At 41.8% G+C, this 12,632-nt stretch overlaps 2 protein-coding genes across 3 annotated transcripts; one reads left to right on the top strand and one right to left on the bottom strand.

Annotated features, from left to right (window-relative positions):
• Positions 1-249: 249 nt before the first annotated feature.
• On the bottom strand, positions 250-7,324 carry slc4a1ap (solute carrier family 4 member 1 adaptor protein). 2 transcript variants are annotated; one of them, XM_032546877.1, is made up of 14 exons: positions 6,588-7,324; positions 5,962-6,160; positions 5,753-5,881; positions 5,614-5,674; positions 5,398-5,537; positions 5,172-5,332; positions 4,290-4,359; positions 4,004-4,193; positions 3,831-3,927; positions 3,520-3,751; positions 3,055-3,126; positions 2,698-2,783; positions 2,551-2,608; positions 250-2,216 (listed from the first exon to the last, which is right to left on the bottom strand). In XM_032546877.1, the coding sequence occupies exons 1-14, from the start codon at positions 7,275-7,277 to the stop codon at positions 2,167-2,169; spliced, it is 2,235 nt and encodes a 744-aa protein (XP_032402768.1). In that variant the 5' UTR covers positions 7,278-7,324; the 3' UTR covers positions 250-2,166. The 2 variants fall into 2 exon arrangements, with proteins under 2 accessions (XP_032402768.1, XP_032402767.1); XM_032546876.1 differs by having other exon boundaries at positions 2,551-2,620; positions 6,588-7,323.
• A 1,191-nt stretch (positions 7,325-8,515) lies between these two features.
• Positions 8,516-12,156, top strand: supt7l (SPT7 like, STAGA complex subunit gamma). The gene is made up of 5 exons (XM_032548327.1): positions 8,516-8,588; positions 9,735-10,195; positions 10,650-10,974; positions 11,053-11,290; positions 11,687-12,156. Exons 2-5 carry the CDS (start codon positions 9,759-9,761, stop codon positions 11,977-11,979), a joined length of 1,293 nt encoding a protein of 430 aa, XP_032404218.1. The 5' UTR covers positions 8,516-8,588; positions 9,735-9,758; the 3' UTR covers positions 11,980-12,156.
• Positions 12,157-12,632: the final 476 nt, after the last annotated feature.

A 12,632-nucleotide genomic window follows, 5' to 3' on the forward strand; every position in this document is an offset into this window, starting at 1 on the left:
CTTTGTGGCTCTTAATAGTTTTGGATAAAATGAAAAATGTAATGTTTTGAAATATAAATATTAGGAAAAAAAATGCAAATTTAAGCACATTAATAGTAGCATATTTTTTTTAGATGTTTTCTTACGTTCCCACAAATAAGAAAAAATGTGTACATCATCTTTGTGCTGAAGTTGTTTTCCTTTACTTTATAGTCAGAGAATTACATATTGGTGGTCATATAAAAATACAATTTCCTTAGATGTTTCTTGAAAATTTTAAGTTTTTTTTTTTTCCAAAAGATCATTTATGGTTCTGAAGTTTTCTTTAGCTGGACTGAGGGCAGAAAATGGCACTTTGGATTGTAAAGGTAGCACACTCCTGGTTTATAGGAACATTTGTAGAGCTTCTTACAGGGCAGTGCTTGAAGAAAACCAGCTAAAAGCTGCAAAGACTCACTTTCTAACCCTAAACATACAGCCAAAGCTAGAATGGAAAAGTTTAGATCAAAGCATATTTATGTGATAGAATCTATGGCATGACTTAAAAACTCCTGTTAAGACGCTTTCCACTCAATCTGACTGAGCTTCAGCTATTTTGTAAAGAATGTGCAAAAGCTTTAATCTCCACATGTGGAAAATCTAAGACATGCAGCTGCAATTGAGGAGTAATCCATCCGTCAGCTACACCTGCTTACAGGGTCGCTGGGGGCAACCGGTTATCTCCAACGGTCATTGGGTGAGTGGTACACCCTGGACAGGTCACACGTTAAGCAATCATGCACACATTCGTACCAAAGGGCAATTTAAAGAACCCAATTAACCTTAGTCATGTTTTTGGAGTCTTGGGGAAAGCCAGAGTACCCAGAGATGCAAATGCCTTGAAGAAAAGCTGCAGTCTGTGATTCAAACCCATAACTGTTCAACTAGTTCACCTTGTAGTCCCATCATGCCCCAATGTAGGTATGCAAGAAAGGATGAGGAGATGGAATGATAGATGGACGGGAAAACTGATGATTAGTTAGATGAGACTGGAGGAGAGAATGGACTGATTTGTGTATAGAAAAAAACTGATAAAATAGGTTGATGAATACCAAAAGGGTTGAGGGAATAAAATTATATGGATGAATGATAAAGAATCAACAGATGGACAAGCTGATGATTAGTTAGCTGAGAAAGAACTGGATTAGCATAGAGAGGAATAGATTGAATGAGTGGAGGGATAAACAAACAGATCCATTAAACCTTTAGACGACAGGAAAGAGAAAAGCCAATATTTCTCAACATTCAAAGACTATCTAGTTCTGAGAGATAATTAAATTATATTCTATACTGCAGAGGAACCATGCATATGAAACTAACAGTCTTTGATTCTCCAGAAGCGCACTTTAATATGAAATATCCCTTTACTAACACCTGGTGGTTAAACAGAAGATTGCAACCAACTAAAATAAAAGTTGAGTTTATGCAAAACAAAAACAGAACTGCTCAAAAATGTTCTTGACTGTCTTGCACTTCGGCTTATATGAGCAGATTTTTTTCCCACCAGCTGACAGAATCAAAAACTTTTACTCTTTGTAGTTATGTACTACTTTATTATTTTACAAAATAGAGTTTCCATTTATTATTGTTGTGTTTAAAAGACAGTAGCAGAGAGGGTGGGACGTGTGGCTGAAGTTTAAGAAAACAACACTGAGTGGGATTTCACAGAGAAAGGAATCACCGAGCTCCCACAGAGACAATCTTGTTAAAAAGAGAACTTCGAGAGGGTTGGGTTTGGACTGTGTGTGGGTACGCTCATGGAAACACACACTCCACTTAGCTTGAGTCATTATCAGCTTACGTTTCATCTAGTACGCCATCCAAGTGTCCAGATGGTCAGAAAAGCTGCTGCTATGCTCTCCCTCTCTTCTTGATACACACACACACACACTCCCTCCCTTTGCAGGGGAGAAACGGTTAAAGGTTACGCCAGCGATCGACTGAAGCCGAACGGGAGCGAGTCGCAGACCGGGTGTCAGGTTGGTTCGTCTGCAGGAAGAGCAGCTAAAGAATAAAAAGCTGGATGATTCAGATGCTGCTTTGTCTCCTCTGATCCAAATAAAAAGTGGTAAAGTCAACCGCTTCCATTCCAGCACCGAGGCTGACGATGAGCCGCTCCCTGCTCGTTGAAGTCTGTGTTGGTCCTCCTCAGTAGCCGTACTTGTCGTTGAGGTGAGTTCGACCGTCTCCTGTCTGACCTGTGAGAAAGGAGGAGGCTGTGAATCACTTCCTCATCCAATCAGATGTGTCTCTGAATAAAAGCTCCCGCCTGGCAGCTGTTTCAACACTCCTTTTATTCATGTTTATCTTAACGCTTGAGAAACTCTGATGTGCATTCCTCGGCGGCACAAATAAACCGTAAAGGCCTGTTTATGACGTGCAGCCCATGTATTTCTTCCTCACCAGCCTTAGAAGAGATTTAAAGGAAGGTATAAGAGAAATGTTTAAAGATGTAAGGAAACAACTTTTCCACCGTGCTGCCTGATGAGCTGGGTGGGTGATTTAAGGTCAGCTGACCGGCCGGTTGTTTACCTGCAGGCGGTAGCCACACGGAGTAATCAGGGTCATCCTGTGGATACTGTCCTGACAGCTGCACCGGAGGCTGTGGAGACACATCAAGGACTAGAGTCAGTTCATACTGAGCGCCCAGCTAACACATGGGAGGTGTGAGAGGCCTACCCTGCTGGGGCCCATCACTCTCTTCTTATTCCTGGGAATGGGCCCTGCTGCTGCTGCTGGCTCTGCTTCGCCCCCTGCCTTTGACTCTGTGAACAACGCAAGTGAAATTGCAGCGTTAAGGTTGCCTCCAGCTTTACAGACAAGAAACAAATTCACATAATGATGAACTCCGAGCAGCTGGAGGTCATTATACAAGTTTCCCCTTTGGTGCTCAGTAATGTTCTGTAAAATTAAGGTTAAAAAAGGTTGAAGGTTTGGTTTAGTCTGAAACAGTTTCTAAGAGTTAAGCCACCCTGGTTCTCTGGGAACCAACAAAGCAGTAGCTCCTAATGCAGGATGGAAAACTGACAGACTCACCTGGGCTCATGGCAGCTGATGGCTTCAGAGGAACCTGCAGCTCTGCTTTATCGCTCTTCTTCAGCTTTTGCTCTGAATATGATACAAACGTAAAATGATCAGATTACAGACAACTTCTATACAGAGGGATAAAGAACAAAGTCTGGAAATACAAATATTTTTCCATGTCTATTTTGCTTATGGACATGGAAAACTCCTAAATAAAATTTGACTGAACTAGGTTCATCACTGGCTCACCATCCTTGTTTTAGGTTTTAAATTCCTCTCTTACAACATTTTTATTCTGATGTCCAAAAAGTGTTTGAAAAACAGAAATTACCTTTGAGGAAAATCCGAAGTAGTGAAAGAAAAAGGTCTCAGGAACCATGTGCATTTTTATGAGAAGGTTGGTAGATAATGCTGCCACCTAGTGGCATGAAAAGGTCAGAACCAGTTTGAAAAGCAGGACAAAACAGCTGTTTTTACCGTTGACCTCCTCTGAGCCTTTCTGGTGACCCAGAGGAATGCTGGATTCTTCACAGTCAGATTTATGTTGGGTGGCGCTGCATTCCTCTCCATCATCTTTACTCCTATCTGCCGCCTCCTCCTCTTTTCCCTCTTCTTTCTCCTCCTCTTCCTCCTCTTCTTCCCCTGTGGGTGGAAGCTCTTTCATGTTGAAGAGCTCAGCGGGCAGGTTGGGCCGCTTGGGAGGCAGCTTCTACAGCAGAGAAGAGAGGCTGAGCAGCAAAAACCGGAGGACAAAGAAGAGACTTATCTAAGGGAGCCGGAGCACTCACCCCTATGGTTCCTGTCTTCAGTTTGAATTTGCTTCCTCCCTTCATGGCTCCAAACAGCGGTAAGCTCTTCTTGGGTTTCTCCGCCTCAGAGCTTCCACTATAATCACAGCAAGCTCAGCTTTATAAACAGATCTGAATCAAACAGTTACGCTTTTGATGGGGAAACATCTCACCCGGGGAGCAGCGAGGGCATCTGCGCCGGCCGAGTCAGATCCACCAGTTTCCGGAGCCGCTGGGCCTCTTTGCGCAGGTCGGCCGCGTGTACGTGGAGCTTCCTGCGCTCCACGCCGTCCATCGCAGCCTCGCTCCTCACCGCCGTCATGAAGGCGTCCAGCGAGTCCTCCGTGGAGGAGGCCGAAGAGCCTGCAAGGAGGAAACACGAAAAAACACGACGACTTTTCAAAGCGGAAGTCTAAAAGCAAATGTAGAGTTGCTTTTCTGCAGGTGGAGAAAACGCACCTTGTCTACCGCTAATTAGCCTTTTCTGAGCGTCTGCCAGCTCCTTCTCCACAGAGGACAGCTTGGCCACCTGAGCAACAGTAAATAGAAATGTTTAATGCCTTCACATTGAATTGTAAAGAAATGACAGTAAAATGATATTTGTCCACATTCACATTCAAAAAACAACATTTGTTTTCCAGCTCATAATGGAAGAAATACAGCAATTTTGGGCTTTGGGACTTTTGTTAAATTTTTCTTTATTTTGCTTAAAAGGTTTAATTGTTCACATGGTTGTACTCTTTTTTTCAAAATTATTTTTACAGAAAGTAGAGAACAAGCAATTCGCTGGTAAATTGTTGTTCGGAATTGGCAAGTTAAAGTTTTAGAACTCTAATCTAACCAATATAGAACTTGGTCAGAGCTTCATCAATTTACTAGTACATTTTTTGATTCATATTTTTAAATGATTTTAATGTAAAATGGAAGTAAAATCAATTTTCAGTTTGTCTTTAATGAACCAATAATATTGATTTTTTCATGACTTTATCGACTCTTTATTTTCTCAAACGTTTCGTGCGACATTGAGAAAATATATAACAGGAACAGAGCCAGAATATTCACTACATGGATTTTGTGTAAAGTGACACTGTGATGATAAAAAAAATGTGCGTGTTGTGCAGCCTGATCAATGATAAAAACTGACATAAACAATAACTGTCTATAAGAAAATTCATTTTGTTGGCCTCTAAATATGCATCTCATTTTTTATTAATCTAATTTTGATGTGCATGATGAACACATTTAAAAGTCACCCAAAGTAACTTGTACACCTGTCTGTCCTTAAAACACCAAGCTTTTTATTGTTCCACATTGCGTGTAAAAACCATGTGTCATCTTTACCAAAGACTCATAGGTCTCGGTCCGCTCCTCGATCTTCCCGGCCTTTTTCATTCGCTCCTGCCTCTTCCTCTCCACTGTGCCGGTCCGATCCAGGAAAGTGTCGTCGTCGCTGTCGTAGTAGTCCTCGTCCTCCCAGTTTTTCTTCTTTCGTTTGCGTGAGACTGAAACCAAAGGCAGCTGTAGCAGCAGAGTCCAGCAGACGTTTTCCTCTGGGCCGAGCTCTCACCTGCTTCCTGCCTCAGCAGCCCTCTGGCCTCCAGCATCCGGCAGGCCTCCAGGCAGCACTGGACGGCTGCCTCCTTCTTCTTCCCCGTGTGCGTCACTTCTGCAACCAGCTGTCGGCCCAAGGCGTCGTCCACTGGCAGCCTGATGGGATGAACATGTGTAAAGTTTAAAGGTGTATTTTGAGAAACTCGTGACATGGGTGCATCAGCTCACTAACTTTATCCTGCAGAGCCACGTGCCATGATTTTTGTCTTCGTACTCAAACTCCAGTTCCTCGCCTGTAGGCAGAAACTCCAGGTTAGACACTCAGATGAAACACAACAACAGAGAGACGGCTGGGCTCTGCAGAAAGTCACCCTCTCTGTCGTAGAATCCCTGCAGAGCCTTCTTCGGGTCTTTCAGGTAAGCTGCCTCCTGGTCTTCGTGGAACTCGGTTGAGAAGGGGTTTTCCTCGTTCTCGTCTTCCTCTGGAGCTGCATCTTCTTCTGCAGGATGGATTTATAGACGTAGAAGCGTCAAACAAAGCGAAGAGGGCGTTTGACTCAAAGAAAGCACATTCACTCACCCATTCCCCACGTGCATCCAGAGTCTTCCTTTGATGCTTCACTCTGGCTCTTTTTGCCTTCGCCATTTTCCTCATCCTCCTCTCCATCAGAGAGGTCTCCCATCATCCTCTTCTCAAGCTCTGCTCTCTGTTTGCGGGCTCGCTCCCTCAGCTCCGTCACCGAAAGCTCAGACTCCTCTTCCTCATCAGACTCCGGACCCTGTGGAGGAAAAGCAAAAGACCTCGAGTTGGGGACAACCTCGAATATTGTTCTGCTGGATAATCGACTCCTGACTGATGGTCCAGAGTTTCATTTTAATTTACAATAGAAAATTCAAAAAGCTTTAAAGAAGAGGAAATTATGTCAGTTATCTGACTGGGCAGGTTTCAGGTTCTTTCATAGCTGTAAATTAAATCATGATAGAAAAACTAAGTACACTCCTGCTGGTTTAATTGTATTCAAGAGGGGACAGTGGCTGTGAGGTGCTGTATATCTTAAATGGACAATAATCCCAAACACAGACACTGTACTTGGTTATTCTCCATTTCAACATCATAAAACGGCTGAATGAACACTGTCTGGTATCACGTTACACATAAATTACTTTTTTTTTTCTGGAATTACTTATCTGTAGAAGAGGACCTACCTGCAGTATAAACAGCCGGGTGCTTCCTCCAAACTTCAACACGTGTCCCACCTTCAGTCTGATGTAGGTCTTCGGGGGGATCCTGTTCTTGTTGACCACCGTGCCGTGTGTGCTGCCCAGGTCGTGGACATAGAAGCCCCTCTCCTCACCCACGCAGCCCTCCTCCCCGGTGTGGCCTCGGTACTGGATCACCGCATGATACCTGGAGATGGACGGGTGCTCCAGGGAGACGTCACACACAGGTAGCCTCCCGACCACAAAGTAGCTCCGGTGGGTCAGGGTAACAGTGTCCACTATGGTGCCGTTTTTTAGGATTTCCAGTGCGTAGGGGGATTCTGGTGGAGGACCCCCCCAGGGGGGCTCTGTGTATGGAAGAGGGGGGAACTTCCCAGCTTGGACAGGAGCTGCCTTCGCCTTAACTTCTTGTTTTTTAGTCTTGTCGACATCTCTGTCATCTTTTCGCTCTTTTTCTCCAGCAGCAGCATCGGTGGCAGCTTCACACACATTGTTTTCTGCTACGGTGTTTATACGTTTGGTAGCAAGAGAAGGTGCCGCGAAAATAGCCGGCTTTTTAAAGGTATCCCCTATCTCTGTATCAGATTTGGTTTCTTCTTTCTCTGTGGGCTTGTTCCCCTCTTCAGTGTCTAAATGTTCCTTCGTTTCCAATTCTGACTGTGTTTCTTCCTCCATATTTTCCTCACGTCTGTTAGCACGGAGGAAGCGTCGAGGTTTATTTGGTGCAACTGAGAAATTAGTCCGAATATCAAGTTCCTAATGTACAAACAAAAACACTATCAACGCAAAAACACAAGACGTGTTATTAACATACATTAGATTTGTTATTTTAAAGCACTAAAAATATTATTTTAATTCTATCAAAGACTGAGTTTAAATGGTAACGGAACTAATCTGCAAGTCCGCTTTAAAGCACGGACAAAAGAAAATGAAACAACACTGAAGTTACCATTTGATTTGTATCATATTAAAGCGCCATCCCACCAATTGTAAGGAGTCATCAACTCTATTTCAAAATTTAAAGTACTTAATTTGGACAAAGTTGGATTTTGCCGAAAATAAATACAGATTTTTTAAAACGTAGTTGTTGATCCGTGAAACCTTGGTATAAAACACCCCAAATGACTATTTATTAGTTTAGATTACACTAAATTGCCATTGTACAGGCAGTACAAGGATATTAATAGTACAGCTTTTCTTAGGGCATTTATAAACAAACAGTCAAAACACTTAAGACTAGTGTCACATGGAAAAAAATAGTTATGCATTTATTCAGTACTGTAATAGAAATAACAGACCTTTAAGAAATAACGTGAATTATATGGATAAATAATAACAAAAGAAACATTTATCATAATCCATGCTAAATAAATAATATTAATCTGTAAATGGCCTTCTCACAAGTCATTGGATCGTCTTTTTTCACTGCCTGACTTTAGAGATTTTTAAAAAAATTACCTTATTTTTAAAATTTGTTAAGAAATAATGTTCTTATTTGTTTCAGAATGAAAGTCATAGATCTCTTTTTTCAAACAGTATTTTATTATTTTTTTTTAGTTTTTCTATTTTCACAAAAAGAAGAGGTCTAAGCAAATAATAACTTGTATTTTAAATAATTTGACTTCAGACTGAATCAGGTATGAACATTCAGTGTATTGGAGTTCTAATTTGGTCTACATGGTCAAAACAGCATTAAAAATATTCTTTATTAATACATTGTAGGCTTAAAAAAATAATATGTGTTATAACGTTTTAGACCTTGTCAAATAATCCACTTTAGATTTGACCATTGTAGTGTACATAATTTTGAAATTGAAAATTTAAAAAAATAGGTTTTCTTAAGGCTGCGGAATGGCCCTTTAACAAATAACTCGCTCGGTAGCATCGAATCAGATACGAACTTCAGCGTCGTTCAAAGCTGTTAGCCTAGCTGCTATCCAGCTTCCGTTCGAAACCGAAGACGTTTTGGCTCTAAGTTATTCGAGGGTAACTTCTAAGCTTTATTTTATGTAATTATTATCTATATAACGAAATACGAACAAAAAGTGCCTCAATTTTAGCTTAGCTCCTTGTTGTCGTATTATACGGATTTGTTCTGTATTTTCTTTTGCACAAACTCCAAACAAAAATGTGATACTTTTTCTTTTATTCAACATTTCCAGATGTAAAAGGTTTCTTTAATTATGTTTTTCAGTTCGTTTGAATTAGCGAGAGGAACTCTTTATTTCGGCTTTGCTTAATGCAAAAGTAATATATTATTTTGTTTTCATTTTGATATATTGTGTGACTGCCATCCGTCTCGACTTTCATGTCCAGGATCCAGTCACTGACACTTTATAAAAAATTGGACTAAACTAGCTGAAAGAGTTTACTAGTTAACAGAAACATGCACATTTTGAATTAGAATATTTAAATATTTAGCTAATTTACTTACAGTTTGTCTGGAGAGTTGGTTACAGTACCTTGCAAAAAAAAATCCAATGCAATCTGGATACTTTTTACATTGAAATGTGAAGTACAAACTTCAATGTAAGATTTAGTGAATTTGAATGCGATTTTTTTAAAGACTGATCAACACAAAGTAGCAAATAATGACTAAGGGATCGCATGGATTTAGTGTATTTTAATTTTAATTTGCTGCCTTTACGTGGCAAACTGTTGTAAGCCCACTTTAAACTTCTGTTGCTTCATCTTCATGATGTTTGTTCACTGAAGTTCTCCAACAAATTTCCCATGCCTTCACAGAATACTTGCAGTTAAACTTGAACTCTTTAGTAATAACCGAACCTTGGATGGTTATTTGATGCACCACGTTTTAATTTGAGGTACCAGAGTAGGGTGCTGAACACAAATAGATGCTAGACTTACAATACTTTGTAAAAAAAAAAAAAAAGAAGCTATTTTTGTAATTTTCTGGAAGTTTGTACATGAGTGGTCTAGAAGTTTGATACAACAACAGAAATGTATTTGTTAGTGATTGCAATGTGACAAAATGTTAAGAGACCTAGAAGTGTTAATATTTTGACCAGGCACTGCATGTCAGTTATTTTGGTCAGATTTGTTTTTCTGAATCAACCTAAAAATACTTTATCTGATAAGGAATATATTTCTTCTGCTTTCTTTTATGCTTAGTCTCGGCTCAGGTCTGAATCAATCATGATGCGTTACTGGGGTGAGATCCCTGGACCATCCGGGGCTCCCCCCAGTCGCAGCTCCTTCGACCTGCTCCAGCGCGAGTTTCGCTCTGTGGAGATGCAGGACCCGCCCCTGCACCAGCCGTCGGCCCAGCGCCCCCGGCCCACCACGATGCTGGATATCCCCTCAGAGCCGTGCAGCCTCACCATTCACACGGTGCAGCTGTGCCAGCACGCCCGCCGCCTGCGAGCTCTCCTGGCAGCGGCCCAGGGCCAGGCTCAGGGTCAGAGCTCGGCATCCTCAGAGGGCGGCAGCCGACCAGAGGAGACTGAAGCCAACCTTCCGCTGCGCCCTCCCACTCCACCCGCTGTGCCTGACGATCTGCTGCCTGTAGACAGCAAAGACCCCCACCAGCCCTTTCAGCTTCGCCATAGTGACCCTGAGAGTGAATTCTACAAGTAAGTTTGAGATGTTGCCTCTTTAATATTCAACATTGCACCAATGACAGATACGGATACCTTGCAAAAAGTATTCATACTCAAACCTTTTCAGATTTCAAACCACAAACTTCAGTGTGCTTTATTGGGATTCTATGTAATTGACCAACACAGACTAGTGAATAACTTGCATGTCAAAGAAAAACATTGCGTAGTCTTCAATATTTTTAACAAATACATCTGAAAAGTGTGGCATACATTTGTATTAAGCTACTGCTGCTGTGGGACTCTATCAGACAGGCTGAATATTCCTTTGGTGGGCGAAGTGGGAGCTCATGACTCGATATATAATAGCCAAGAAAAATTACAAACCATTTATTTTTCTTATTTAGTCTGTATACTTTCACAAGACACTTTGAGACAAGACTTGTGGTTCTGTGCTGAAGAATCCCTTTGTGTTTTTCCGCCCTTTCAGGGGTAAAGGTGAACCAGTCACAGAGCTGAGTTGGCCTTCCTGCAGGCAGCTCCTCTATCAGTCAGTAGCCACGGTGCTGGCTCATGCCGGCTTTGAGTCCGCCCAGGAAAGCGTCCTGGAGACCCTGACCGACCTGGTCCATGAACACTACCTGCGCCTCACCCAGCTCCTGCGAGTAGCAGTGGATCGTGAGGCCAGGCTGGGAGCCACACCCTTCCCGGACGTGGTGGAGCAGGTGTTCCACGAGGTGGGCATTGGCAGCATGCTGGCCCTCCAGCGCTTTTGGCAAGTCAGGATCAAGGACTATCACAGCTACATGCTGCAGGTGAGATGAGTTCAAGCTTATTTAGTTCTTTTTTTTTATTTACAGCAGCAAACGGAAACAACAGTTTTTGTCTTCTAGGTTACCAAAGAGCTGTCAGAAGAATATGAGCGGCTGGTGAATCCAGAGAAAGCTATGGAAGACTCCAAACCTCTAAAGATCAAGGACGAGCCTCTGAGTGACATTCCCTTCCCTGTAAGTGAGGAGCTGGAGGCCGACCTGGCCTCTGGGGACCAGGCTTTACCCATGGGAGTCCTTGGGGCCCATGCAGAGAGGCTGGCAGCAGGCTTGGATGCTGACCACTCCCCTCACACTTCAGGTGAGACCACTGCTTGCTGCCTCTTAAGTTGGGTGTTACTAGCATTTTTAATCACAATGTATTATTTAAAGACTTCCCTTAATGTAACATATATGTTAAAGATTCAACTGAAAAACAAACATAATAACTGCAATAACCTGGCTGCATAGATGTGCACACTCTTCAACTAGTGATTTGTGTTAGCAGCAACAGTTTGATTCAGTTTCAGTTTCCTTACATCTAATATGCAGGATTTGATTAACCTGATGTAGAGAGTAAGTCAGACTTACTCTCACTGCCAGAGCAAGATTTTTCTGGTATTTGCTAATTTACATCATTTGATTAAAATTGCATAAATGTTTGATACATTTTTTGTTCAGAACAATAACTACAGTTTTAAGTTTATTTCTTCACAAGGTGGTGGCGCGGCCAACAACTCCCCTCTTTGGCCCCAAGTAAAGATGGAACCCCAGGACGGTGACGAAGGTCAGGGTGCTGGTCATCATCATCATCACCACAGCGTCCTGAGTGGAGACGTGTTCGAAGAGGGAGAGCCCATGTCCACCATGAGTGAGTCTGGAGGAGCCATGGCGCCTTCACCAGGAGGAGCGGCGTCTGAAGGCAGCTACGCTTCGCATTCGCCTGACTCGCTGATGGGAACGTCGCCAGTCTTTAACCAGAGACCCAGGAAACGGATTAAGAAGTTGTGAATATTTAAAACTCAGAGAATCTTCATGTCTGTCTTTATTATTCTACAGTGAAGACAGAAAAGTGGGGGGAATTTTGTACTTTTTGTTTTTTAGAAGTGTTTTCTAATATCTCAGAAATAATTGTGAAATATAATTATTGTACTTTGTTAATAAATGAAAAAAACATTTTCTTTACTATCTTTGTTTTTTGTCATCAAGATTTTTTATTAAACTGTACAAGAATTCTCACAGCTGGTACCATGGGGAACCAGAAAACTGATGCATGGTTTAAAAAAAAAAAATTACAGAGTATTTACAGAGCATCTAATTCCAGAATATTTTGGTCTATGCAGAGGTTCAGAGACTACAAATTTCCAGGGTTCTGTGGCTGCATAACAAACCCGATTCATTAAACCTCCACCACCATGCTTGATAGTTGTTTAGCCATTCAGGGTGGAGGAAAGAAAATATCTCTAAAAATGTAAAATATAAGAAATGTTTAGTTATCCCCTACATTTGAAAACTGGTAGTTGGATTACCTAAAACTATTTGATAAAATTTTCAAAGCCAATAAATGAAGACCAAAGATGATTGATAAAGTCAGTAAATGGGGAAGGGTAATAGATAAAATACTGCTGTACTAATGTTTTTTGAGAGGGAAGGGAAGTGTGGTT

This window comes from Xiphophorus hellerii, chromosome 19 (assembly GCF_003331165.1).
Source record: "Xiphophorus hellerii strain 12219 chromosome 19, Xiphophorus_hellerii-4.1, whole genome shotgun sequence".
NCBI classification, from domain to species: Eukaryota; Metazoa; Chordata; class Actinopteri; order Cyprinodontiformes; family Poeciliidae; genus Xiphophorus; species Xiphophorus hellerii.

Bases quoted from the DNA above. Each gene is read 5' to 3' on its own strand.
- supt7l (XM_032548327.1), top strand. From the start codon at position 9,759: ATGATGCGTTACTGGGGTGAGATCCCTGGACCATCCGGGGCTCCCCCC. The intron at 10,196-10,649 runs GTAAGTTTGAGA...CCGCCCTTTCAG, and splicing joins CCTGAGAGTGAATTCTACAA to GGGTAAAGGTGAACCAGTCA. The intron at 10,975-11,052 runs GTGAGATGAGTT...TTTGTCTTCTAG, and splicing joins ATCACAGCTACATGCTGCAG to GTTACCAAAGAGCTGTCAGA.
- slc4a1ap (XM_032546876.1), bottom strand. From the start codon at position 7,277: ATGGAGGAAGAAACACAGTCAGAATTGGAAACGAAGGAACATTTAGAC. The intron at 5,333-5,397 runs GTGAGAGCTCGG...CTTTGGTTTCAG, and splicing joins GCTGCTGAGGCAGGAAGCAG to TCTCACGCAAACGAAAGAAG. The intron at 2,784-3,054 runs GTGAGTCTGTCA...CGTTGTTCACAG, and splicing joins ATCAGCTGCCATGAGCCCAG to AGTCAAAGGCAGGGGGCGAA.